Source organism: Podarcis gaigeae (assembly GCF_964106915.1).
Source record: "Podarcis gaigeae genome assembly, chromosome: 16".
In the NCBI taxonomy this organism is placed as follows: domain Eukaryota; kingdom Metazoa; phylum Chordata; class Lepidosauria; order Squamata; family Lacertidae; genus Podarcis; species Podarcis gaigeae.
Window position 1 is genome coordinate 11,670,848 of NC_139693.1, and position 26,377 is coordinate 11,697,224.

The window sequence follows — 26,377 nt, forward strand, 5'->3', positions numbered from 1 at the left end:
GCGGGATATCAAATCCAAACTCTTCTTCTTCTAATGTTCTGTTGAAAGCCGCCCACAGTGGCTGGGGAAACCCAGCCAGATGGGCAGGGTAGAAATAATAATAATAATAATAATAATAATAATAATAATAATTATTATTATTATTATTATTATTCTTCTTCCTCCTTTCCCCCACTTTTCTTTCCTTTTTTGAAGCCAGTGCATAGGGAGCCACTCTGTGTGTGACAAAGCTATCGTCCTCATTAAAAAGAAACTAGACCATTTCTGTCAGGGTGTACCTGCTTGCTTGCGTCAACAATGGTTTCAGAAAGTGACCTCTTGGGTCTCTATATGAGGAACAGGCTAACAAACGAGTGATGTCTTCCACCTAACATTGGCCACGAATACCAAGGCTGTCTGCCTAGGGGACAACACTGGTCATCAAATAATGCAGTTGTGTTTATAAAGTGATGCCTAATTCAATAAAGACATTTCTAAAGGAAGCTGGTAAGTTTGGTCAGGTAACTAGCTCTAAAATGCTGTGTTCTCAAGAGTGGATACCAAGGCAAAAATCTGGTTAATAATAGTCTAAAACAGGGGTAGCCAACTCCCAAGAGACTGCGATCTACTCACAAGAGTTATAAACTGGCAGTGATCTACCCCCCTTTTGGGGGGTTCATGTCAAAGTTGTTGAGCATTTTGTAGGAAGGAAAGCCCTGTTTTGGGGGGTTCAGGTCAATTGCTGAGCTTTTTTAGAGAGGGAAGTCCCATTTTTTGGGGGGCGCAGGGCAAAAATGTTGAGCTTCTTTTAGGAGAGCCAAAGTTGTTCAGCTTCTTTGCAGAGAGTCGCTGATCTACCACGGATGTCCAGTAATGTACTGGTAGATCACAATCTACCTGTTGGACGTGCCTGGTCTAAAACATCTTGACAAGCGGTTTTTCAAACTTGTTACTGTCCAATTCCATATAGCACAGTGCAGGAAAACTCTCAGTAGGCATAGTAGCAAATTAAAAAATATATACTTTAGCTGAGCTCAGTCCACTCTTGCCTTTAATTGTTGACCATCTGTATTCTGTATGAATAAGAGCTGCTGTTACTTCCAATAGTAGAGTATTGATAGTGGGGGGTGTGTGTGAAATATACTGCAGTTTCCAAAACTTTAATGGAGTTTGAATCAGAACCTGAGTTTTCAACACCATAGAGCATTTGGGTAAGCGCTTTAAACCTTCCCTGAAGATATTTGGTAGTAATCAGCTGCCCTCTCCCTTACGGTTGACAAAATTTCGCATCAATGCCCCAATGCTTTGACTTTCACTGCCGCCATGTGACCAAGACAGTACAGCGGTACCTCTGGTTACGAACTGTTCTTAATCTGAGGTACTTCAGTTAATGGGGCCTCCCGTTGCCGCTGGCACGAATTTCTGTTATCACCCGGAGGTAAAGTTCTTAACCCGAGGTACTACTTCTGGATTAGCGGAGTCTGTACCCCAAAGTGTTTGTAACCTGAGGTACCACCGTACACCCAGGTATCTATATGAGCAAGTTCGTTCTAGAGCCTGCTGATAAAACACCATCAGCATACTTAGGGCTGCATCTGCCAAAAATCACAATATTGTGATAGGTGGTGAACACCTCCAAGAGATTTTTGAGGCCCAAAGAGGGGAATACAGCGGCTTTTTCTTCACCACCTACAGCATTCAGCTTCACTGGCTGTCCACATATTCTAAGAGAAGTTTCCCAACCTTGGGTCTCCTAGCTAGCAACACCAGTGGTCAGGGATGATTGTAGTCCAAAAAAACAGCTGGAGACCAAAGGTTGGGAAACACTTGATCATTGTGGTTGCCCTTCCCATCACTGGGCACTGCTCCCCCCGCCACCCAATGGTTTTCCATGTGACCTAGAACATGTCCTTGAAGGCTAATAATGCCTCTTACTTGCCTGGAGCCAAGAGGAGAAACTGACCTACCGTACAAACCACTTTTGCCTGTGGCCGCGCCCCACCAATGGTTTGTGGCCCCTGGAAGGTTGTAGAAGGAAAATTGCCCTCGAGTTGGAAAAGGTTTCCCACCCAGTTTACTGTATAGTGCCACATTGAGAGTCCAGAGGGTAGTTTTCAGCCACATTTATTATAAACATAACACACATACATGCCCATCAGCAAATATTTAATGGAAGACAACAATGTAAGATAGCAAAAAAAAAAAAAAAATTAAGAGAAAAGTTTACAACAGAGACAGCCTAAAATGCTGAATTTAGCACAATTACAAGTCCTGGGTGAACTTTTAAGACTGCCATACCTGCCACTGAAGAATACAGTGAGGGTGCCAGGTGAGCCACTAACAACGTAACCTACAATCTACAGCGCTAGCTGAAAGGCTAGTGGCAGCATCCCATCGAAGCCTAGTTCCGTGCATGAAAAATCAAGGAGTTCAACATTAACGCTTGAATTAGATTTTGGCTGCTGTGTAAAACCTATGCCAGGACAAAGCTAGCTACACAATTGTATTTATATCCAGCATCATTTGAACCCGGATTCCCAGGGGCCCTCTGCAGACTAGCTGCTGCCCCTACTGCCAATATCCACCTCCCTGTAACTGGACACCCCACCCCACTGGGTCTGTGCCTTTCTCTTTGTGGCAGCAGCCTCACCACGCCCCCCTTCCCTCTTGTATTTTTGGGACCATCAGCACCAAGGGCTTCTCTGCCACTTCCAGGCTCTGAGAAATGGCATGGCAGGTCAAGCCAATTAGGGAACTAGGGACTCAATTCCTTGGGCTTATAGTCAGCGCCCAGTAGGGCTGCGTGCTGGCACCTGGCCTGCTGAACCTCCTCTCCAGAATCTGGGGCCCAGCCTTTAAGAACCTTGGGCGCCATTGCCCCCTTCTACAGTAGCCTTTAGCAGCTTGAATAGTCTTGCGCCTTCAGTTCCATATCTCTGCAGAAGTCTTTAAAAGCCCTGTGGAGAAAAATGAGAAAATATACTTAAGGGTTTCTCCCAACACATAAAACAGGCCCCTCTCTACAGGCTCTAGCTCAGGCATAAACTCGAGCCTCCAGATGCTTTTGGGACAATTCCCATCATCCCTGACCACTGGTTCTGTTAGCTAGGGATGATGGGAGTTGTAGTCCCAAAATATCTGGAGGGCTGAGCTTGCCTATGCCTGCTCTGGCCACAGGTGCCCCCCCCTAATTTCCACCGGCTCTAACCAGGATGGCCAAAGGCCAGGGCTGAGAAGGGGTTGTAGTTGCCCCTCGTCTGAATGGGCACCATGTTGGAGATGGCTGTGTTAGAGCCTTGACAGATATAAAGCTTGTACCTGATCCAACATGCCTTTTGTCCCAGTGCTTGAGGATAGAACCAGCAGATGGCAAAGCCGCTGGCACCGAAGACAGAACACTGGGTGGGCATTCCTGTACCTCCGGACATTACAGAGCCGGGCACTGGGGGACCCGGGCCTGCCAAGAAAAGGAGGAGCTGCACTGAAGTGAACCCCCACCACCATTGTAGCAGCTACACAGTTAAGCAGTAAGCAAAACCCCCTCTTTATAAGCCATAGGAAGAGATCAAGAGTAGCCAATGCGGCTTCGCAACTCCTATCATCTATGACAATATTGGCCTGGGGCCTGATGGGAGATGCAGTCCTAACAAAAAGTAGAAAGAGGTGGCTCTCCAGAACTACAACTCCTATAATCCCTAGTCACGCTTGCTGGTGCTGATGGGAGTTGAAGTTCAGCAAGATCTAGAGGGCTAGAGGTTCCCCATAACTTTATAGCTAGATGCACCATGTGAAATGCTTGAAAGCAGTGTTCTGATAACGTGAAGTATTAATAAAGTAGGGTTTTCACATTTTGAACAAAAAAGTGGGCACATTTGCAGACTTCTACTTTTAACTATGGATCGCTAGGACAGCTCTAATTTTAAATACCCCTACTATATGTAGGCTATAGAAGCTGTGATATATTGCTAGTAGTAAGGCTCTTAACTTTCAACAACAAAATAATAACACAATTTAAACTCGTGTATCGGTACAAATATAAACCAATACCTTTCTGTCACTTTCAGATGCACTTTGTTCTTCTTTCTGACACTGTCTGGCCTAAGCATATTTCTCTGTCGATCTGATCTTGTTCAACAACTGCTTATTGCTTAAGAGATAGGCATGAAATTCCTTGCAAGTAAAGTGTTCATAATTATATTGTACTAGCAATATACTTCGCAGTGATTCAAAGGGCAAGTTGCCTCTTTCTTTGCTCCACTGACTTTGCATCAGAGAGAAGATGCGTTCCACATTCGCATTATGTGGTGCAATAGCAAAAAAAACCTGTGCAATTTTCAGGAGTTCTGACTGGCACATGTTTTCGGAAGTCTCAAAGTACTTAGCCCACTTCTGATGTGCCTGTAGATTAATGAACTCATCATCACCTTTGTATCGATTTACGAACTTCCTGAGGTTGAAGAATTGATCAAAGCACTTCCCATAATCTATGGACACATGCCTGTCCAGAAATTTCATGGACGATTCTACCTTGTCCCACTCTAGTGACTCACTAAGAGACATCCACATGAAGCACGAAAACTCCTTCATGGGCTCCACCCATTTTTCCAGATATTCTATGCAGCTGTTGTATAAGCTATTTACTTCTGCACAGAATTTGTCACACTCCGCACTAAGACCACGCTTACGCTTTTCGGCTAGGAGGCTCTTAACTTTGAGACACATAAAGTTGTTGCTCTTACGTTCAGTAAGCATGTTATGAACACAAAGCAGAACTTTCAGAACCTCTACAACTGAATTATTTTCCCTTTCGAGTTCTAAAATATTTGAGTGAAAGATGCTCATGAGAGACTGCAAGTGCAATAAATAAACCTCACTGAACTCATGTTCAAAAAAGTTTTTTAACACTGTTGGTGGTTTATTCTGCGAGAGGAAAAACGCCTTGACAGCTGGAAACAGGTGAATGAGTCTGGTGATGCTTGGAAACAATGACAACCACCTTGTCTTGCTATGCGATAGCAGCTGTTTGTATTCATTGTCCACAAATTCACAGTACTCCTTTAACTGCACTGTTCGGACTCTATAGATATGAAAGTACTGGTATATCCTGAAAAGGATGCCCTCAATATCGACGTCCAACGTTTCTGCTGCCTGCTGTACACAGTTATTCAAAATGTGTGCTGGACATCCCACACCAATTAAAGTTTTGTCATCTAGCTCATTCTTCAACTTTGCAAACACATTTCTTCCTTCTGAATCCCATGGCATCCCTCCAAACATTGTGTTGCAGTTGTCACCTGTGAACGCTATACATTTCTTTAATAGTCCTTTACTATCAAGAGTTTCCTTCACGTATGATGAGATTGTATCTGCACTCTCGTTGGGCTGGCTTTGCATTTCAATTATTTTGGACTGCAAACCACCACTTTTCCAGTCAAAATATTGAATAACTATCGGAAACACCTTTACCGAACCATGGTCACTCCCACCAGTAGAAACTCCGCAAAAATCTACTTCATTTTCTTCAATGCTTTTCAAAACATTTTCTAAACAATCAGGTGCCAAGACAGAATTTACAATTGCCTCCGTCTTCGTTTTTGCACTTGAAAATATCCTTGCAATATCGTAATCTGGGAACGTGGTCCTCAGTGGGCCTGATGTGCACACCATCATGTTATAACTGTTGTGGTGCTTAACAGTGTGAAAAGCAAAAGTTCCCTCTGCTGCAGTTACTTCATCTTCCAAATTGCTACCTGGTTTTATGAAAAAGTCTGTTAAGAAAGAAGCTTCTCCCTGAATTGCTCTTTTGTGTTTTTCAGAGTCCACATGTGATTGCAAGTTGAGTCCTCCTTTACATGCCACAGAAACAAACGTACCTGGTTTACATATCATGCATTCACCTTCGAAATCATCTCTACCTCTTCTAAAACAGGTATACTTCTTCTGTAGCTTAACAGAAAATTTACATTTTCTTTTTGGCATTTTGACACGTAGACGCGCAACACCTACAAAAAACAGTTGTGAAATAAGTTACTGAATACAATGCTACAGTATATGACCATTAACTTTCCCAACAGCACCTAACAGAGGGACACGTGATTGTCCATGTGGCATCTATGGTAAATGAAGCACATTCTGCAGCTTATGTTGAAAGCCCTGTAAAAAAATGGAATGATCTTGACCCTCACAGACGCGGGTTGCGTTCGCTTCAGGATGCGAACGGGGCTCCAGAACGGATCCCGTTTGCATCCAGAGGTACCACTGTATTCTAATAGACTGAAAATCCATCCCCATTTCCCTCCCACCCCACAGGCTTCCTTCCTTCCCGCAGCCCAGTTTTAGAGGAAGGGCTGGGGAACTCACAACTGGAAAAAAAACCACAACACAAATCCTTGGTGGTCTATTCCAAGCAGCCTGGAGATACACCAGCGGCAGGGAAAATCCAGATCCAGCGAGATCAAGTATTCCAAAAGGACTGGAGTAAATTTATACAATGTTTGAAAGATTACTGTAAGCAATTAACATTACTAGCAGGGTTGACTTAAGACTTGTAATGAGAACCCTTCTCCCTTTTTATTTTAATTAAAACTTGAATGTCTTTTCGTAAATTAGAACTAGAAAATGTATAAAAGGAAATGATATAAAGGTTGACTTTGAAAGACATGAGGCGGGAGGAAAGGAAGTCGACGGGCTCTGAAGAGCCAGAAAGATAAAGTGGATAACAATGTTATGATTGTATATCACTAAATGGAAAACGAATAAAAATTATGTATAAAGAGATCCACCGGCGGACCCCCGACCTGCTCATTAAACAACTTTCCCCGGTGCTTGTTTACTCAGAGGGAGGAGGAGACGGGAAGGCTCGATGGCTAAATTCCGGTGGGACTTATGATCCCTGCTATGGCGCGCAGGACGAGCCGAGGAGCAAGCGGGAGGCACGAGAGGCAGCGCGGGGGAAGCGAGGATGGACAACATGGAGGCGCGTTAAGGCGCACAGGCCTCCAGAACCGCCACGTGGCTCCCCTGCACCCTCCCTATACAAGCTCCCCCAGCCTAGCAAATAGGAAAGAGGATCAGGCCACCTGCACAAAGCCGACCCAAATGCCCCTGCGGATCCCATTTAACCCCCAGCCTCGGTAGGCCAACGAAACCCAGGCGGGCTCCCTCCCTCCCTCCTTGCTACTCACCTCCCTTGCAGAAAAGAAAGAGGGATCCTCCGCCTCCTCTATTTATATTTCAGCCTGGAGCTCTCGGGCGCCACCTCGTGGTCATTTTTAAAAAAGAAGTAGTACAGGAGGAGGGGGAAATAGTGAGGAGCCGATCCACAACTCCTGCCCTGATTGGCTGTTTCAAAGAAACAGGGGCGTGGCCTTGAGGAGGGGGCGGTCCTTCTAGCGGAGGTTCTCGATATGCGTCTCCTACCCGGAAGTTAAACTTCACAGGGCAGTATGAGGAAGTAGGCGAGAAGGGCGTCACGTGGGTGAAGCATGGGAGCCACTGGAAAAATCAACCGGCCCCGGACGGTAATTGAGTTTTTCTCTCCCCTCCCGCATCTTGTTCCGAGCTTTTGTTTTGTTCCGTTTTATGGCTCTTATTTTTTGATGTTTTTCCCAATGGGGCTAATAATGTCTAGCATTAGTCTAGAGGAGGGATGGAGAGCCCGCGGCCTCTCTGATCTTGTTGGACACCACCTCCCGTCAGCACCAGCAAGTATGGCTAGCGATTGACTATTGTGGGAGTTCTAGTTCAGCAGGGGTTTGGAGGGCCACAGGCTCCCCTATCTCTGGTTTGTTTGCTTATCACATTTGCATCCCATATATATATATATTTAATGTACTCCAAGGAGCTTCAGGTGCTATACCCTTCAGGTGATTCCCTTCCTCACAAACACCCTGTGAGGTAGATTAGGCTGAGAGACTGACTGGCCCCAGTGAGTTTCATGGCAGAGTAGGAGTTTCAACCCTGGTCTTCCAGGCCCTCCCTTTAAAAAAGCAGCATATGAAATGGGAAGAGTTGTAAGGTGGTAGACTGAGCTGCATTTGGTGCGTGATGTCTTTTTTGAAAGCTTGCCTAGTTTCAGATTTCCTGCCTTTTGAAAACTAATGCACAGGGAAGATAAACTGAAGGCCATCCTTCTTCCTTGTGTGCTAGCTTTTTACTTGTGAGGATGGTTGTTGAAGCTGAGCTTTTAAAAATACCCTCAACCCTCAGTCTCAAGTATTGTAGTATTGTACTGCATTTAATAGGTTACTGTATTTTAGTGTTTTGTTGGAAGCCGACCAGAGTGGCTGGGGAAACCTAGCCAGATGGGTGGGGTATAAATAATATATTATTATTATTATTATTAATAATAATAATATCCCATTTTGTTCTGCTGCCCTGTGTGGATCTAACATTGAATTGTAGTCATAGGTTGGTGTGGATGTCCTATTCTTGAATGCTTCTCTGGTAAGAAAAAAACACCCTGGTTTGTAGGACTAAATACATTAAAAACAGTTCAAAACAGAAACAGCATACACCTAAAATTGGACCGCCAACTAAAGATCAGGCAAATTCATGGAGGCCAAGTGGCTACTTGGATGTTATTGAGATGGTGACTTGTGTGTCTCAAAGTGGCTTCTCTCTATTTTAGGAGCTACAGAAAAACCTTTTCAAAAGGCGCCGCGTCCTTAGCAAGCAGAAGAGGAAGAAGCACCGGATTGTAGGTGCTGTGGTGGATGAGGGGCTCATCACCATTCATCACCTAAAGAAACGTTGGTGAGTTATTCTTTGCCTTGGAAGCTCTGGGAGAGTTCACCCACTGAGAAACCAAAGAAGAAATCAGAGTGTGGTCATCAGAGTGTGGGGTTGAAGGAAAATGTAATGAAAATGTTTTATAGATGGTATATCACACCGGCAAAATTGGCAAAAATGTATAAAACATGTAATAAGTGCTGGAAATGTAAAGAAAAGGAGGGTTCTTTCTACCACATGTGGTGGGAGTGTAAAAAGGTAAAGAGCTTCTGGGAGGCAATATATAATGAATTGAAAAAGATGTTAAGATACACCTTTGTTAAGAAACCAGAAGCTTTTCTTTTAGGGATTACAGGAAAACAAATAAGAAGAAAAGACTGTAAACTCTTCCAGTACGCAGTTACAGCAGCAAGAATTTTAATGGCCCAAAAATGGAAACAAGAGGAAATACCGACAATCCAAGAATGGAGAATGAAACTAACGGATTACTCGGAACTTGATAAATTGACCGGGAAAATAGGATATACTCGAAACCAAAAGTTCATCGAAGATTGGGGGAAATTTGTAGAATATCTGAAAAATATATGTGGGGTACAAACAACGCTAGTGGGGTTTCAAGAAGCACTGTAAAACTCTTAAGAGGTATTGTTTAAAGGAAATAGAAAAAATGAGGGAAGATAAATGGCAATATAATGAAAGAAATGTGTATTGAATGGTAAAAATGGATGATTACCAGAGAAGCCGAAGGAAGACCAAAATTTGAATTTTGTTAAAATCAGATAAAATGTGTATGAGTGTGATGTATTGAAAATTAATAAAAATTATTTTTTAAAAAAGATGTTAAATAAAGTACAAGAAAAGAAAAGTGGAAAGGATTCCCTTTCCCGCCCTGACCTGGCCACAGTGATCCATGCGATGGTCACCGCCAGGCTTGACTACTGTAATTCGCTCTACACGGGGCTGCCTTTGAAGCTGTCCCAGAAACTCCAGCGGGTGAAGAATGCTGCAGCGAGGCTCCTCAGGGGGTCCCTGCCGTGGGAGCATATTCACCCAGTGCTTTTCCAGCTGCACTGGCTCCCAGTGGAGTACAGGATCAGATTTAAGGTGCTGGTTTTGACCTTTAAAGCCCTTCACGGTCTAGGACCCTCGTACCTACGGGACCGCCTCTCCCGGTATGCCCCACGGAGAGCCTCAAGGTCCATAAATAACAACACCCTATAGGTCCCAGGCCCTAAGGAAGTTAGATTATCTTCAGCCAGAGCCAGGGCCTTTTCAACTCTGGCTCTGGCCTGGTGGAATGCTCTGCCTCATGAGACCAGGGCCCTGCAGGATCTGATTTCTTTCTGCAGGGCCTGTGGCTTGGAGCCAATTTGATTCCCTCCCTCTTTTTCTTTTTTCTTTTCCTTTCTCCTGTGATGAGGCTGCATTTTAATATTTTAATGTTTCAATATTTTAATGTATTTTAATCTTGTTTTTAAGTTTTATTCATTCAACTTGTTTTTATTATTGCTTGTTAGCCGCCCTGAGCCCGGCCTTGGCTGTGGAGGGCGGGGTATAAATAAAAATTATTATTATTATTATTTGGCTGGTGGTCACATCTGTGCCGTGCATTTTAAAGCACATTGCAACCCAGCAATGCATGGTTTAAAAACTGAAACTTATCCTCTTTGCGCATCACCACCTCCCTGCTATTTCCCTCTCCAGTTCTAGCTCCCGAGCGAACATTACCCTCTCTGGGAAAAAGAAAAGGAAACTGCTGAAGCAAATCCGCCATGCCACAAAGGAGAAGACAGAAATGCAGGGTAAGCATTTTTTAGGGTCAGTCCTTCAGTTCTCCCCCACCTCCTACTCTGGTCTGTTAAGTAGGGAAGCCTTAAATCAGTATTTTAAATACTGAAACACTTACGGGCCATGGACCATTTTATGCATTCAGCAGATGTAATGGGTGGGATTTTTCTTGGATTTTGCCACTGTAGGTTCTGGAAGGGGTGCTTGCATATTTGAATGACCCTGTGCCTATATAGTAGAAAAGGATTCAGCCGAGTCCACTTTCTGGGCATGCTGGTTTTCTGCATGCAGGAATTATTATGTTTTGTTTCCAGGGGGTGAGGGTAAGGTAGATGGGAGCCCCACTTACACTCTGAAGTGGTGCTATCAAAGAAGAGCTTTAGATAGTATTTGGTTTTGTGGGATGTGTAAAATTGGTTCTCTGCTACAGCCTGATTAGTTATGAATATATGAAGCCTCCTTTTAACAGGGATCTCATTGCCCCCGAACTCCAATCAGTTCTAGATATCATGGCCCAAAACATCAGGGGTGATGGGAGTTGGAGACTAGCGACATCCAGAGTGCCACAGACTTTGCACCCCAGTCCCTGACACATGTGCCAACCAATCTGCGATTACATATGAAAGGCACCGACAGAGGTGCAAAATAGGAATGGGGCTCCAATCCCCATCAGCCCCAACAAGTATGGTCAACAGTCATGGGTGATTGGAGTGGCAGTCCAGTAACAACTAGAAGGCCACAGTTCCTCCACTCCTACCTTTGTTGATCCAGATAACAGGCAATGTTGCTGCTCAAATGGGGACTGCTCGGAGGAGTACCTTGTTCTCACAGGTGTACTTAGCTTTTAGTGTTGCAGTTCCAGCCCTCTGGATATAAATGATTGGTTGAAATCTGGTGGGTGCTTGATGTCATGTTTTTTGGGTACCCATTGAAGACATGTTTTGTTCAAGAACACTTCCCTTGATAGGTGTTACAGTCATGTATGAAAATTGATTGTCTGCTTATGGATAGTTTTATTGTTTTTAGAAATTACAGCTTTTAGAAGCTGGGGTTTGTGTTTTATCCCATTTTTAAATTGCTTTAATGGCAGTTGCTGTACCACTGAGCTACTGTTTTAAAGTTCCTTTTCTCTCTCCTTATTGCAGTTGACCTTTCTCCAGGTCCGAATAAAAATGCCCAGAGTGGCAAGCGGCAGAAGAAGAAGAAGAAGAATGGTGGGAAAACATCTGGCCCAGATGTAGAGATGGCAGAAGTGGCAGAAGTGGAGCCTGCAGCAGAACCAGGGAGCTCAGACCTTCCTTTGCAGTCTTAAAGCTCAGTCTCTTCACTCTCTTTCGTTGCCTGCTGGCAGAACTCGGGTTAGCGGCAAGGGCCATGGCTGCAAAACCAGGAAAGTCATAAGGATTGGGCTTGGAAGCTCTTTAACCCCATGGACTTTGATGTAGCTAGATTTCCGTTAAAAACACACATAGTCTTGAGAGGTTTGCTGGAGAGGCTGCAACTGTCTAGATCCTTTGGCTCTCCAAATATTGCTGAACTACAGCTCCCATCTTCCCCTGGCTTTTGGCCATCTAGATGGTGGCTGATGGGAGTTGAGGTCCAACAACTTCTAGAGGGGCCCAAATTCCCCATCCCTAAACTAAAAGTAAGGGTGAGGAACATTTTTCTCTCTCTGAGGATTGCATGTTGATGTTGGGTCGGGTGTCAAAACAAAAGTGAGTTGGTGTAATGCATAACATGGATGCTGTGCACAAATGCAGACTTTCACTCTTCTTCTGTCACACCCCCCCCAAGCTATGGGGCTTGTTGAGGGTAAAGCATTTTGGGGAGTGTGTGCACTTAATGGAGACTGCAGCTGAGGAGGGACATTTTCTGCTCAAAGATCTCTCACCATCCAGTGCAATAACTGGAAAGGCTGAAAAGCAGTCTTTGTTTGGCACCAATATAGAAGGCTTTCCCCCCAAGCCTAATTTTGGGGTACAATTTTTGGCAGATGTTCCAGGGTTGAAATATTGTCCCAATAAAATAGCAGAAAACCAGTTCTGTGTCCTGGCTTCTAATTTCTTCCTTGCTCTTTGTGTGTTTATAGTGGTGGTGGGGAAAAACATGTTTCTGGGTTATTGGAAGGAGGTGTTCTGAATGAAAAATAAAGGAAATCTGAAATCTATAATTTACTATACAGTAGTTTAGAAAAAGGGACACGGGTGGGGCTGTGGGTTAAACCACAGAGCCTAGGACTTGCCAATCAGAAGGTTGGCAGTTCGAATCCCCGTGACAGGGTGAGCTCCCGTAGCTCGGTCCCTGCTCCTGCCCACCTAGCAGTTCGAAAGCACGTCAAAGTGCAAGTAGATAAATAGGTACCACTCCAGTGGGAAGGTAAACAGCGTTTCCGTGCGCTGCTCTGGTTTGCCAGAAGCAGCTTTGTCATGCTGGCCACATGACCTGGAAGCTGTACGCCGGCTCCCTCGGCCAATAAAGCGAGATGAGCGCCGCAACCCCAGAGTCGGCAGCGACTGGACCTAATGGTCAGGGGTCCCTTAACCTTTTTAAGGTGTTAATAAAAGGGCATCTCCCTACCCCATAGATGGAGGCAATTCGAGGAGATGTTTAGTTTAGTTTACCTTAGTTTAGAAAAGGAGATGTTTAGTTTAGTTTACCTTAGTTTAGAAAAGGAGGGAGTGTAGCAACTGTTTACCAAATTGGGAGCTGCTTATGTGAATTGATTGCCACGAGCCCAAGTGCTGGCGCTTAGTTGACATATCAATAGAATGGAACCCCCTCAAATCACGGGAGTAAGTCCCTGTGAACTTGTACTGTGTCAAATAAAAAAAAAACTCCAAAGGGGTCTTGTGGTACCTGAAAGGTTAACAGGGTAATGAATAATGCAACAGCGAGTGGGAGGGACCCGCGGCGGAGCGGCCGGCCGGGCGATTCGAGAAGCGAAGGGGCGGGCTCATGCCGCGGGATCCAATAAGAAGCCTCGGTGGTGATAGCGCTCTGCGAGACAGGGGAGTCAAGCGGGATCCAAGATGGCGGCGATAGCCGCGGAGAGGTGAGAGCGAGGCTCACTTGCGGGGTGGCGGCTATGCGTGCGGGGAGGGCTGTTTTCAGAATGGCTTCCCTCCCTCCCCACCGAAGACCACCAGCTCTTCATTCCTCCTGAATGACCCTTCAACTTCCGGGGCTCCCCTTCAGCCCCCGCTCCCTTCCCACAGTCGCCTTATTCCCGCCCTCCAGCCCCACATGGTCTCCCCGCCCCCATTGTGCTTCCACGTCGCTTCTGGAATTGACCTCCTTCCCTCAGGGCGCCCCACAGGTGCGCGTGCTGCTCCTTGCCCCGCATCGCCAGCCCCTGCTCACCCACCCAGCCCATGGTCCCCGAATCCCTCGCAGGACCCCTTTCCATTTCTGCACCCCCCATAAGCCCCTTCTAAGGCTTGCAGACCCCTTACGATGCAGCCACCTGCCTGCACGTCTGTCTACCTGTGCTGTGCGCACACGATGCATTTAAAACACCCAGTGCAAAGAATCCTGGGAACTAATTTACCCTGTCAGGGATCTACAGTTCCCAGCGCCCTTCACCACCTCCACTTCTCTGGATTCTTAGAATCACAGAATTGTAGAGTTGGAGGGGACCCTGACAGTCATCTAGTTCCACTCCTTGCAATTCAATTAGTCATCTAGTCCTACCTTCCTCCCCCAATTCTTTGGGGAGAGCAGTGTACTCTAAATGTATAGTGTGGATGTGATCTATCTCTGCAATTATTTTTTATTATGAGACAGATAATCCAATATCTCCATTTGACAGACCGAGTTCAAGAGGCACTAGCCCAGGATCACCAAACAAATCCGTGGCTGCATGGTGATTTTGAATGCAGTTTCTGATGGGCATCTGCTTTAGACATGAGAACAGGTTCCTGGACTAGATGGACCTTTGATCCAGCAGGACTTTTCTTATATTCATATGTTGCATTCCACTGGTCTCTACCACCCACTAGTAGGCATTTCAGGATTCTAGGTGGGCGGTAGGGGGTTCTATGGCACAAGCTGAACCCTCCTTCCATCGAGCACTGGTGGGCGGCAAGGAAATTTTACCATTGAAAAAGATGTATTAGTGGGCGGTAGGTATAACAAGGTTGACTACCCCTGGTCCAAAAGAAGTCATAATGACACCTTTCAAATTATAGGCCCAAAGCCTGGGTGAAAAGCTGCCCCCACACCTTTTGATTTTCATAATTATTTTTAAATAGTGCAAGTCAACAAAATGTATATTCCTACCCCATTTGTTTCTCCGTCTTTAGCTTGTAAGGTCCTTGAGGTCAGGGATATGTTTTGTTACTGTGCTGCCTTCTTCTTTTCCTTCCTGCTCAATTGATTACTGTACTTGGTCTTTTGTTTTCCCTTGTATTTGTACAGAAATCTGAAAGGACTGGTATAAACCGGGGGGGGGGGGTGGAGGGTGAGGATGAGGATGTGTCATGCACTTTCATGATGATGATGATGATTAATGATAATACTAAAAACATCATGTAATTTAATAAAACCTGTTGGGCTTCTAAGTTGCAACAAATTTTCTTCTTTTTTTAACAGGTGACACATACACCTCAGTTTTGGCAACTGCCCTGTAAAAGAAGCAAAAAACCATTCTGACTGGCAATTGGCAAGTCAAAGCAATTGAGGAACGGTCCTCCGGCTACAGCAAAGAGTGACACAGTGCTTGCCTTCCATGGGTGCCAAGCTTTATAACGGAAAGTGGAACGCTAATCTGAAGGGACGGCAGGCCTGCACGGAACTATTTTCCAAGGGGGCCCTTTCTGTGCGCTGTTTGTATACTTCCCTCAACGCCACTCAACCGCATGCAGGCGCAGAAGGGAAGTAGGGGGGACAAAGGGACTGGTTCTTCTGCAGCTTTTCTCCCCCTGGGCGGTATGTCTGCTCTGTGCGATCCCCCAGGGGTGGCAGGGCATCCGGGGTCCACCCCCAGCCCCAAACCAGCAGCTGCTTCTCCATCACTCAGGTACTGATTCTCTTACCTCTTCTCTCTCCTCCCTGCCACCTGTAAGGGACTAGGACATCCCCTTTACGCTGGCACCACCCAGTCCCCTCATCTTTGAACAGAGGGTGTGTTGATGGTCACTTGCTCTGGTGGCTCTGGAAAGGAATAATTACACTTGCGACATTTTACAGAGGTCCCTGCCTCAAAGAGCATGCAGTCTAAAATCCAAAGAGAAGTGGTAGCAGGGAGGGTTAACACAGGGAAAACATATGTACCATTTATGTGCATTTTGGGTGACGTTGCGGCTACTATTGTGCACAGCAACGGGGGTTGGACTAGATGACCCTTGGGATCCCTTCCAACTCTGCAAGTCTATAAGGCTTGTTGGGAAATTGAGAAGTGACAGATGCAACAGGTTGCCTTGGGATGGGAAATAGGACTGGAGGCAGAGCATCTGCTTTGAGCGCAGAAAGTACCAGGTTCCGTATCCAGTAGCATCTCCAGGCAGGGCTGGGAAGAACTGCCTGAAGCCCTGGAGCTACTGCCAGTCAGTGTAACCAGTACTGAGCTAGATGGAGAAAGGATCTGACTTGGTATAAGGGAGCTTCCTATGTTAACATGCTGGATCAGACTCAGGGCTAATAATTACAGAATAGCTCTCACCACTGGACAACTTTCCCCTAATCTGGTCATGTTTTTCTTGTGAAAAGACACATGCATAAAGTTCAGATATTTAGCAAATCACATTTTAAAACAAATTTTAAAAACCACTACCAGCCATCGTTCATAAAGTGGACTGTGAGCTTATGAATTAAACAGAACACTTTTCCAAGCTGGATGTGGGGGGGGGGGGGGATTGAAAAGGGAGAGAAATGCCTCTGTGGGAACACATGGTGATAAACCTAGTTTCTGCTGTGAGATGGTAATAGAGTAAGCCAGGCATAGGCAAACTTGGCCCTCCAGATGTTTTGGGATTACAACTTCCATTATCCCTAGCTAACAGGACCAGTGGTCAGGGATGATGGGAATTGTAGTCTCAAAAAACATCTGGGGGGCTGAGTTTCCCTATGCCTGGAGTAAGCCCTTGCAAGCAAATTAAGGCCCCACCTGCACTACACATTTAAAGCAGTATCATACCACTTTAAAACAGTCTTGTTTAGGAACATTAACCCAGGATTGATGCTATGTTTCCTTCTTTTTCCTTTGCCTCCTGTAGTTCGCAAGAGCTGGCCCAGGAAATCAAGGCCTTCCTTAGTGGTGTAGACCCTTTGCACGGCAACAAACTCACCCTGAAGGAGCATGCCCGATGCGCCATCCTGCTGCTGCGCAGTTTGCCGCCTGCTCGCAGCGCCGTCCTGGACCACCTCCGGGGTGTCTTTGATGAGTATGTGTGCACCTACTTGCTGGACCTGGAGAGCAGCGAGGGTGGGCTGGGCTCCATCCGCTCCCAGGGTCCCAACCTGGACGACGTGGTGCAAGAGATCCAGGCTGTGCTGTCCGAGTTCGTCCGCATGAACCCCAAGGCATGGGCAGGCTTGGTCTCGGCCTGGTCCATCGACCTGATGGGACAGCTGAGCAGCAAGTATGCTGGCCGGCATGGCGTGCCCCACGCCAGCAGCCTCAACGAGCTGCTGCAGCTGTGGATGTCCTGCAAGGCGACTCGGACGCTGATGGAGATCTACACGCAGTGCCTCTCCTCCATGATCAGCACCTGCCCGGACGCTTGCGTGGATGCCCTGCTGGACACCTCAGTCCAGCACTCTCCGCACTTTGACTGGGTGGTGGCCCACATCGGCTCGTCCTTCCCCAACACGATCATCAGCCGCGTGCTCTCCTGCGGGCTGAAGGACTTCTGCATGCACGGCACGGCCTCGGCTGACCTCCTCCTCTTCCCTAGCGCCACAGCGGCAGACAAGAGGGTCCCCAAGATCGCCTCGGTGGTGGGCATCCTGGGCCACTTGGCCTCCCGCCACTCCGAGAGCATCAAGCAGGAGCTGCTAAGGATGTTCCATGGGAGCCTGGGCCCCACGCGGGACCAGCAGCAGAAGGCCACCGTGCCCTTCTTGCTCCAGCTGGCCGTCATGTCTCCCACTCTGCTGGGCACCATCTCGGCCGAGCTGGTGGACTCCCTCAAGCCAGGCGTGCTCAACCAGCTGCACCAGCACTTCGCCTCGCTCCCTCGGGAGGATCTGGAGAACATGGTCAGCATCGTGGTGCACCTCATCTGCCAGACGTCGGGAGGAGCTTACCGCACCCTGCAGTTCCTCATCAACACAGCCATGCCGGCTTCTGTCATCACCACCCCAGGCCTGGCCGTCCACGACAGTGTGCGGGAGGCTTGCGACCGTGTCATCCAGCTGCTGCTGCTCAACCTCCAGAAACTGGTGTACAACCGGGGCTCGGCCAGTTTGGCGGAGGCCCCTCCGCGGCCGGTGCCTTTCCTGGACGAGCTGAAGGGCCACGTGCGGGAGCTGTGCGTGGAGACGCTGCGGCTGGAGAGGAAGCGGTTCCTCTGGCAGCACCAGCTGCTGGTCCTCCTCTCCGTCTACTGCACCCCCAGCTGCGCCAGCGAGGCCCTCTTCTTTTTGCTGACGCTGGCCAAGAGCCAGGAGGAGCTCAGCCTGGCCACTCAGCTCTACGCTGTTCTCAGCTCTTGCATGAGCGACCTGCTGCCGGCCACCGTGAAGAAGTGCGTGTGCCAGATCCACGCTGGCGGCCTCTCGGAGCAGCACATGGCTCAGCTCTTCCAGAACCTGGCCTTGATCATGCAGAGGGAGAGCGAGGGCCCCGCCTCCATGGGCCACCAGCTGGGTGAGGCTGTCGCGGCGCACCTCTATGACTTCGGGCAGCTGCTGCTGCACTGCAACCCAGAGGTGGCCCAGGTGGCGGCCTTGCTGCTCTCCGTCTGCCCCATGCCAAAGGCCATCCGGCCGGCTCACCTCCTTTTCCTCATCCGCTCGGCCGTCCACCACTTCTTCCTGGTGCTGCGCTGCAAGTGCCCCACGGGCATCAGCTACGGAAGCCGCCTCCTCTGCTGCCTCAGCGGGGCTTCGCCCACCGCTGGCAAGGCCATACTTCAGTACCTGGTGGAGGGGGCCCTGCACCCAGGGAACGCCGAGCTCTTTGGTGGGCTGCCCGAGCCTCCTGCAGTCGGGAATGACCCAGCCGCCCTGGAAGGCACCAAGGTCTCCCTGCTGGATATCAACCGGCGATTTATGGCCGCGGTGAACTTCTCGGGGAGTGTGTGGTCTGTGTTCCATGCCGGCGTGATTGGGAGGGGCCTGAAGCCGCCCCACGCCCCCTACCAACGAGAGCCGGAGGAGGTCTCCCACAACGTCCAGACCTTCCTGGGGTTGCTGCTGCGGTGCTGCGGAGCTGAGCGCTGCGGCCCGGAGCCCTCCCAGCACGCTGCCGTCAGCCCCGAGGCAGCAAAGACGGTGGCGGTGGTGCTGGTGGAGACCGTCTGCCCTGACATCACCAACAGCGAGTTGGCGTGGCCTCCGGAGGAGCACACCCGCAACACAGTGGAGCGGGACATCCAGATCGGGAGGGCTTTCCGCGACAACCCCCTGCTCTTCCAGCTGCTTAGCCTGGTGGCGGCGGGGAGGCCGGCCCTCTGTTACTGCTCAGTGCTTCTCCGCGGCCTCCTGGCGACTCTGATGGCGCACTGGGAGGCTTCGCGGGAGAACGACACCACCAGCTCTCCCTGGCACCTGCAGGCCTCCTGCGCCCTGGTGGCTTGCATGGGCGAGGGCCACCTGCTCCCGCCCGTGCTCAGCAACATGCATGAGATTTTTGACCAGCTGGCACCATTTGAGGTCCACCTCTTGCTCCTCAGCGTCTGGGACTACATGCGCGACAACAGCCCGCTGCCACAGAAGTTCACCTTCAACGCTAGCACAGGGCTCTTCTTCCGGGACTTCAGCAGAGACACCGACATTGGCAAATACCTTTGCGTTCTGCACAGCGTCCTGCATAAAAACATTGACCGGCTGGGGCTGCTTTCGGGGCGCTTCCAGATCTAGCGCCCCTTTTGGTGCTTTTGCCCTGTGGGATTGGTCATCCTGCCTGCCACTGTCAGGGGAGGGAACATCCTGCCTTCCTGCCTTTTTAAAACACTGCTTTTGATTGTAAGCAAAGGGAAAACTGTCATATGACTTGTCCAGGTGTGCAGCAGTTGGAGGTTGTCATGAGAAAGAAGGAACAGAAGGTCCTTCTTTCCCAGGCCTCATCTCTATTCTCAGCTTCAATGCAGTGCCACCCCAGCTGGTGTTGGCAGCTTAGTTTGCAGAAGGACCTACGAAGTGTGAGCTGAAAATGCAGTTGTAAGTCATGAGATGTTGCTTCAAAAACACAACATGCAGCAAGTAGAGAAGTAGCCAGGGTGACCCGGCACTTGAGAGGGTCAGAGGCCTCGGTTCAAGCCAGACGGTACCAGTATGGACACAGTCTTGTGTACTCTGCTGTGTGCCATGTGATATGGCTGTCAGTGTCAGTTGACATAGCCATATCCAGGTAGCCTGAGGGCAGAATGCCTGAAGCGTTTGCATTTCTCTATCTTGTTTTTCCAGATCTGTTAGCTCACTTCCTATGGTCATATATGGCTGGTTTCTCAATGTCTTGCTATGATCTGGAAATCTGTTAAGATTCCCACGGAGGTTACAATCACTGAGCAGGTACACATTCCTAAATGCACAAGAATGGGGAGGGGGCAAGGAGGGAAATTTGGTGAATAAATTCTGGTTCAAACCACCCCTCCCTGCAAAAAAACACAAACCCATTTGCCCGTAAGAAAGGACAAATAGATTAAGTACTAATCACTCACTGGGCTGCTCAGTTGGTGAGTGGATATAAGAATGTGCAAATATTTCTAGTTACACAGAGCTGGTGAGATGTTGCCCTCCTGAAGAGCTCTGCATAACTTGGAAGACTTTCATGTTTCTGGGTTATGCAGAGCTCTTCTGTGGGCCCAAAATGCAAATGCTTCAACACGAGGAGGGCCCAGTCAGTACTGCCTTGCTTGACGTGAGAGTGTTTCCCCCAGACTGCTTCACTAAAGTAAGGATTTGGGCAGGTGAAGCCATTTGCCTGTTTGGCTGCTTCTTAGAGTGGCTCTGAGCTGGCCATTGATTGCCCCCTACTACAATTCCCGGTGATGGGGGTTTGCCACATGGGGTTGTAGCCAGCTAAGTCCTATTCATTGAAACTTTGATTTCAGCGGGCCTTCTTTGAGTGGCACTTGGATACAACACTTTGCATAAACAGATGTGGCCAGCTTATCCTACAAAACTGAGGGCTCTTCTCCAGAAGGTTTCTGATGCTGTTGTGTGGGAACAACTGACCATAGTGTCAGAACTTACCTAAACTTATCCGTGCATACTTGAGCACTGATCTATATAGCCAGTCCAAAGAGAGATGTCCCCCTATTGGTACCAGAGCTCCGCTTGTGTGTGACAAGAGTCCTGCTTGACCTCCTTGTGCCTCAATGCCGTCTGGGCAATTACTACTTTCCTTTTCAGGGACGATTCAAGTGCTAGAAAGAGGTCGTGTGTAGCACGGGGTTCTTGCTGTCAGTCATTTTCAGCAAGGCTGGAGGGTTGCTGGCCTTTCTGCTTTTACATCATCACAGCCCAGTTGGGTGGTTTTTGTGGGAGGTGATGGGTTAAATCGTTTTCTAAATAATAAAGTGAAGAAGGAACTTCGGTCCCTTTGCTTTTTTCAGTAAGAGACAGAGGGTTAAGAGAGTTTCCATCTGGATGGCGAAATAAGCAGTTGCAACAATGTGATTGAGCAAATTTCAATTTCTTTTTTAAAAAAGGAAAAGGAGCTTAGATGACTCTGCAGCTGGTTTGGCATGCAAAGAGCAGCTCACACAGCACTGGCACTTTGTCCAGAAACATTGTTCCTGCTAATTCTTTTTAATTTGTAAAAAATAATCATAATAATTAAATGACAAATTCCAGCCAATGAAATAACACCAGCGGCCTTCCACCTGGGGTTGCTCAGGGGTTTAGGAAACCAAAGAAGATCAGTGCAATTTTGTGATCTGTCGTTAGAATCAGTGCTGTTTCAGAAGGTTCAGTCTGCCATATTGATTTTTAAAAACTGTCCAAACACAGACAAAAACTTGTTCCTTGATCTCAGGAAGCATTGTGCAAAATTTGGTTATATTATTTTAAGAGGTGTTCAAAATGCAGAGCGAGCCAGCAGTAAATCACACCCTGCAAGTTGGAGTTAACGCTTTATTAGCAAAAACACATCTGCACAGAAGTGTCAGGCCTAATGAGCAACTCATCTCCTTGCCTCCATGAAGAAGTTGCTGAGACTAAAGGTCCCCACCTCCCCACAGCTGCCTACGTCCCCTCCTCTCCAGGGTTTCCCCCAAGCAATTGGCGACTGCGACTACGCGTCACCAATCCTTTCTCCACCCTTTTCATGCGTCTTCTGGTTCTGGGAGGCAGGGAGGATAGCTTGTCGCAGCAGGAGTGGGAGACACCCTTGACCTCTCTCCTCCCACCCTCTTGCTTCAGCTTCTGCCTCTGATTCCAGACTTCTCTCTGACACAGACTCTCCAGCTCACTAGGTCCTGTTACCTCCTCTTTCCAGTCTTCTCCTTTGGACTACTACTCATTGTTGTCCCACCACCACTCCCCAAGTTCTGAGCCTTCTCCCCTTGGTGCTTCTGCATCTGATTTCTCCCGCCATTCCTTTGTGTCCAACCAGTCCATAACAACAAAGAACTGTCCAAAATATGTAGTAGATAAACATAAAGGTAAAGGGACCCCTGACCATTAGGTCCAGTTGTGACCGACTCTGGGGTTGCAGCGCTCATCTCGCTTTATTGGCCGAGGGAGCCGGCGTACAGCTTCCGGGTCATGTGGCCAGAATGACTAAGCCAGTACTGGAGAACCAGAGCAGCGCACGGAAACGCCGTTTACCTTCCCGCCGGAGCGGTACCTATTTATCTACTTGCACTTTGATGTGCTTTTGAACTGCTAGGTTGGCAGGAGCAGGGACCAAGCAACGGGAGCTCACCCCGTCACGGGGATTCGAACCGCCAACCTTCTGATTGGCAATCCCTAGGCTCTGTGGTTTAACCCACAGCGCCACCCGCATCCCAGTAGATATACATACACACATACATACAAACAAACATATAAGAACCCTGCTGCATCAGGCCATTGTCTCATCGAAGTCCAGCCTCCTGTTCACACTGACTGATCATATGCCTCGCAGGTGGACAGAGTGCTGTTGTGCTCATGTCCTGCTTTCAGGTTCTCCACAGGCTTCTAGTTGGCCACTGAGAGAACAGGATGCCGGACTAGATGGGTCAATGGCCTGATCCAGCGGGTGTGTCTTACTTTCTTAAGACATTCTTACCCAGGGATGTGTTGATCTCCAAGTGTCATTGGGCTCTAGCTCTCATCAGCCCCAGGGAGCACAGGCAACAGGGAAGTTGCAGTTCCTCAGCACCTGGAAGGCCACAAGGTCACCTCAACTCTAATCACTACACCACACTGCCCTTCTTGATAGCATAACATTCAGTGTGGCTTTTACTATGTCAAATGTATTGGCAGCAGCTCTGTAGGGTTTAATTCAAGGTAAATTCTTAGCCGTACATGGAGACACTAATGACTGAATTATTGGGACCTTCTGCATGCGAAGCAGGTGTTCTGCTGTTGAGCTATGGCCCTCTCGCCATCGCCACCTACCTGATCCTGTTAACTGATGCCATATCCACACCATAGCTGTCAACGTTTCCCATTTTTAAAGGGAAATTCTCTTATTCCAAATAGGATTCCTCGCAAGAAAAGGGAAAAGTTGACAGCTATGATCCACACCGTACATTTAAGCCGCATGGCTTCACTTGAATAATGATGGGAACTGTAGTTTAAGGGTGCTGGAAATTGTAGCTCCTAAGGGTAAACTCCAGTTCCCAGGGTTCGGGGGTGGGGCCAAGCCATGACTTTTAAAGGGGTAGGAATTAGCTTTTAAAAAAATTATTTAACTAAATCATTCGAAGAGGGATGTGTGTTGGAATGAAAGAGGATGTATACAGCCCCAAATGAACAGAGTGTACTATAAGCTCTCAAAAGAAAAATAGCTACGTTCCCAGGACGGGACCCAGGCGTCCGAGCACTGCCTGCCCCCATTCCCTGCTCCCGGGAAACGTGCCTTTGCCGCCTTGACTTAGCGGCCTCCGGTGTGCGCACGCGCCGGGAAACCCCGCTCATGAATAATGCAACAGCGAGTGGGAGGGACCCGCGGCGGAGCGGCCGGCCGGGCGATTCGAGAAGCGAAGGGGCGGGCTCATGCCGCGGGATCCAATAAGAAGCCTCGGTGGGGACGGGGTGGGGCTGATAACCCTCGGCGGGAGGGGGGAGTGAAGCGGGATCCAAGATGGCGGCGGCGACAGCAGTAGGGAGGTGAGAGCGAGGCTCACTTGTGGGGTGGCGGCTATGCGGGGGAGGGCGTGGGGGGAGGGCTGTTTTCAGAATGGCTTCCCTCCCTCCCCACCGAAGACCACCAACTCTTCATTCCTCCTGAATGACCCTTCAACTTCCGGGGCTCCCCTTCAGCCCCCGCTCCCTTCCCACAGTCGCCTTATTCCCGCCCTCCAACCCCACATGGTCTCCCCGCCCCCATTGTGCTTCCACGTCGCTTCTGGAATTGACCTCCTTCCCTCAGGGCGCCCCACAGGTGCGCGTGCTGCTCCTTGCCCCGCATCGCCAGCCCCTGCTCACCCACCCAGCCCATGGTCCCCGAATCCCTCGCAGGACCCCTTTCCATTTCTGCACCCCCCATAAGCCCCTTCTAAGGCTTGCAGACCCCTTACGATGCAGCCACCTGCCTGCACGTCTGTCTACCTGTGCTGTGCGCACACGATGCATTTAAAACACCCAGTGCAAAGAATCCTGGGAACTAATTTACCCTGTCAGGGATCTACAGTTCCCAGCTCCCTTCACCAACTGCACTTCTCTGGATATTTTGCGGTGTAGCTAGGCCTCCCAATGTATGGTGTGGGTGCAACCTTTCTCTCATTCATCTCCACAATTATTTTTTGTTATGAAGCAGATAATCCAATATTTCCATTCTGGCAGACTGAGTTCAGGGAACACTAGTCCAAAACCACCTAAGCAAAACCAAGGTTGGGCTTTGATTTCAAACTTAGTTTGCAAGATTCCTCTAGGGATCTGGTTTGGATGTGAGAACAGGATCTTGGACTAGATGGACCTTTGACTTGATCCAGCTGTCCATTGTAGCCCATTGGCTAGTCCGCCATGCTCTGTACCAGTTATTAAGAAGCACAGCACTGACCCTTTTTGCTTGTTGACCATTTCATATTCAATTACATTCATTTTGTATGTTCTTGAGGACTGGAAACTTTCTTTTGCTGAGATTTAAAGAAAACTATGAAAATGATTTGTACTGTGGACTGTGTTCTGCGCAGTTGCGAACACTGATCTGCACATTTTTGTGTAGCCATGGGTCTGTGCTGTAGAGCATCTGATTGGAGATGCCACTGGCAGTCAGTGTGAAGAACGCTGGGCTAGATGGACCATTCTGCCAACTCAGTGCAAAGCAGCTTCGTATGTACCTGTGTTGTGTTCACAGCTCAGTGGTAGAACATCTGCTTTGCATGCAGAAGGTCCCAGGTTCAGTCCACAAAATCTTTAGATAGAGCGGGAAGAGACCCCTGCCTAAAACCCCAGAGAGCTGTTGCCAGTCAGCTTAGACAAGACTGAGCTAGGCGGACCAATAGTCTGATTCTATATAAGATGGTTTCCTATGTTCCCTAATGCCCATCCCAATTGTGGCTCTTGTGATTGAACCATGGCATGGTTGTGATTATTTCCCTTAGTTTTGTTCTTGTTCTGTGCTTCAAAATACTTTTCAAAATAATGTGAACCACCAAAAAGGACAGATCCCTCCCTCAAGAAACTTATGTTTTGAAAAAGATGAGGAACCAAAAAATAAAGGGGCAGTTTTTCTTTTTATCTTTTTACTGAAACTTCCTTCAGAACTTGGTGCTTTTGCATATGAGGTCTTGGTCAGCCCAGTGTGCTGATCCTTCTATTAGCACATGGCTCCTGCTTTTCAGCCTTTGATCACTCAGATGCAGCATGTGTGGAAACAGGCACTGACCTTCACACCAGCAGTGGAGAGCTCTGTTTGCCCTTTGCACTCTCCCTGTGCCCATAGTTTTGTGTTGGGCGTCTCTGGAAGCTGCTTCCTGATCACTGAATACACAGCAGATGGCTGGATCACATCTTGGCATTCTTGCTATGAATGAGTCTGTGCTTCCAGAACAGGTGTTGGCAGATTTTACAGTCGCATCTACTCTATACATTGAAAGCACTCTCATGCCTTTTTAATAGTCATGACTCCCCATTTCCTGCTCAAGAATCTTGGGTTTGTTAAGGGTGCTAAGAGTTGTTGGGAGAACCTTCAAGAGCTATGATCCTCTACATCCTTCACAAAACACAGTTTCCAGAATGCTTTGGGGAAGCCTTGATTGCTCAAGTGGTATATTATTATGTATTAACATATCCATTTATTTATTAAAGTGTTTATAGACTGCATTTTCAAAAAATATATATAGCAGGTCGGTATACAGTGTACAAAATTACATTAAGAGACATAAAAACATCAGTAAGAATATCATTGGCAGTAGATATTCATTGGCAAATAGAAATCCACATTGCAAAGGCCTGTCTGAATAACACAGTTTTTTGGAGATACATGAAAGGAGGTGGAGATGATTCCTGCCAAACCTTCTCTGGCAGGAGGTTTCACAGAGCAGGGCTCACCGAAACCCAGGGGCATAGGGGACCACGAGAAGCACCCCATTGCAGGACACCAGTGATCAAGGTAGAACATAAT

The 26,377-nt window shown here is 48.1% G+C and overlaps 3 protein-coding genes and 1 long non-coding RNA gene across 6 annotated transcripts in view; 3 read left to right on the forward strand and 1 right to left on the reverse strand.

The window, feature by feature from the left end:
* Positions 1 to 2,087: 2,087 nt before the first annotated feature.
* On the reverse strand, positions 2,088 to 7,261 carry LOC310833505. The gene is made up of 2 exons (XR_014558720.1): positions 4,027 to 7,261; positions 2,088 to 2,936 (listed from the first exon to the last, which is right to left on the reverse strand). It is a non-coding gene; the product is annotated as an uncharacterized lncRNA (long non-coding RNA).
* A 99-nt stretch (positions 7,262 to 7,360) lies between these two features.
* Positions 7,361 to 12,536, forward strand: LOC310833440 (uncharacterized protein C11orf98). The gene is made up of 4 exons (XM_083716183.1): positions 7,361 to 7,499; positions 8,609 to 8,733; positions 10,414 to 10,511; positions 11,643 to 12,536. Exons 1-4 carry the CDS (start codon positions 7,464 to 7,466, stop codon positions 11,807 to 11,809), a joined length of 426 nt encoding a protein of 141 aa, XP_083572309.1. The 5' UTR covers positions 7,361 to 7,463; the 3' UTR covers positions 11,810 to 12,536.
* A 906-nt stretch (positions 12,537 to 13,442) lies between these two features.
* INTS5 (integrator complex subunit 5) lies at positions 13,443 to 21,191 on the forward strand. 2 transcript variants are annotated; one of them, XM_083715602.1, is made up of 3 exons: positions 13,443 to 13,549; positions 15,088 to 15,514; positions 16,710 to 21,191. In XM_083715602.1, the coding sequence occupies exons 2-3, from the start codon at positions 15,354 to 15,356 to the stop codon at positions 19,516 to 19,518; spliced, it is 2,970 nt and encodes a 989-aa protein (XP_083571728.1). In that variant the 5' UTR covers positions 13,443 to 13,549; positions 15,088 to 15,353; the 3' UTR covers positions 19,519 to 21,191. The 2 variants fall into 2 exon arrangements, with proteins under 2 accessions (XP_083571728.1, XP_083571727.1); XM_083715601.1 differs by having other exon boundaries at positions 13,504 to 13,560.
* Positions 21,192 to 23,841: 2,650 nt separating this feature from the next.
* Positions 23,842 to 26,377, forward strand: part of GANAB (glucosidase II alpha subunit) — a 33,757-nt gene continuing 31,221 nt past the window's right edge. The window contains exon 1 of one of the 2 annotated variants that reach the window (XM_083715605.1): positions 23,842 to 23,919. In XM_083715605.1, coding sequence (XP_083571731.1) covers positions 23,894 to 23,919 — 26 coding nt within the window. In that variant the 5' untranslated portion in view covers positions 23,842 to 23,893. The remainder of the gene's footprint in view (positions 23,920 to 26,377) is intronic. The other variant, XM_083715606.1, reaches the window with a different exon arrangement.

Excerpts from the sequence above, each read along its gene's own strand:
- LOC310833440 (XM_083716183.1), top strand. The coding sequence starts at position 7,464 with ATGGGAGCCACTGGAAAAATCAACCGGCCCCGGACG. Across the intron at positions 8,734-10,413 it reads CATCACCTAAAGAAACGTTG|TTCTAGCTCCCGAGCGAACA; the intron begins GTGAGTTATTCT and ends TTCCCTCTCCAG. Across the intron at positions 10,512-11,642 it reads GGAGAAGACAGAAATGCAGG|TTGACCTTTCTCCAGGTCCG; the intron begins GTAAGCATTTTT and ends TCCTTATTGCAG.
- INTS5 (XM_083715602.1), top strand. The coding sequence starts at position 15,354 with ATGCAGGCGCAGAAGGGAAGTAGGGGGGACAAAGGGACTGGTTCTTCT. Across the intron at positions 15,515-16,709 it reads GCTGCTTCTCCATCACTCAG|TTCGCAAGAGCTGGCCCAGG; the intron begins GTACTGATTCTC and ends TGCCTCCTGTAG.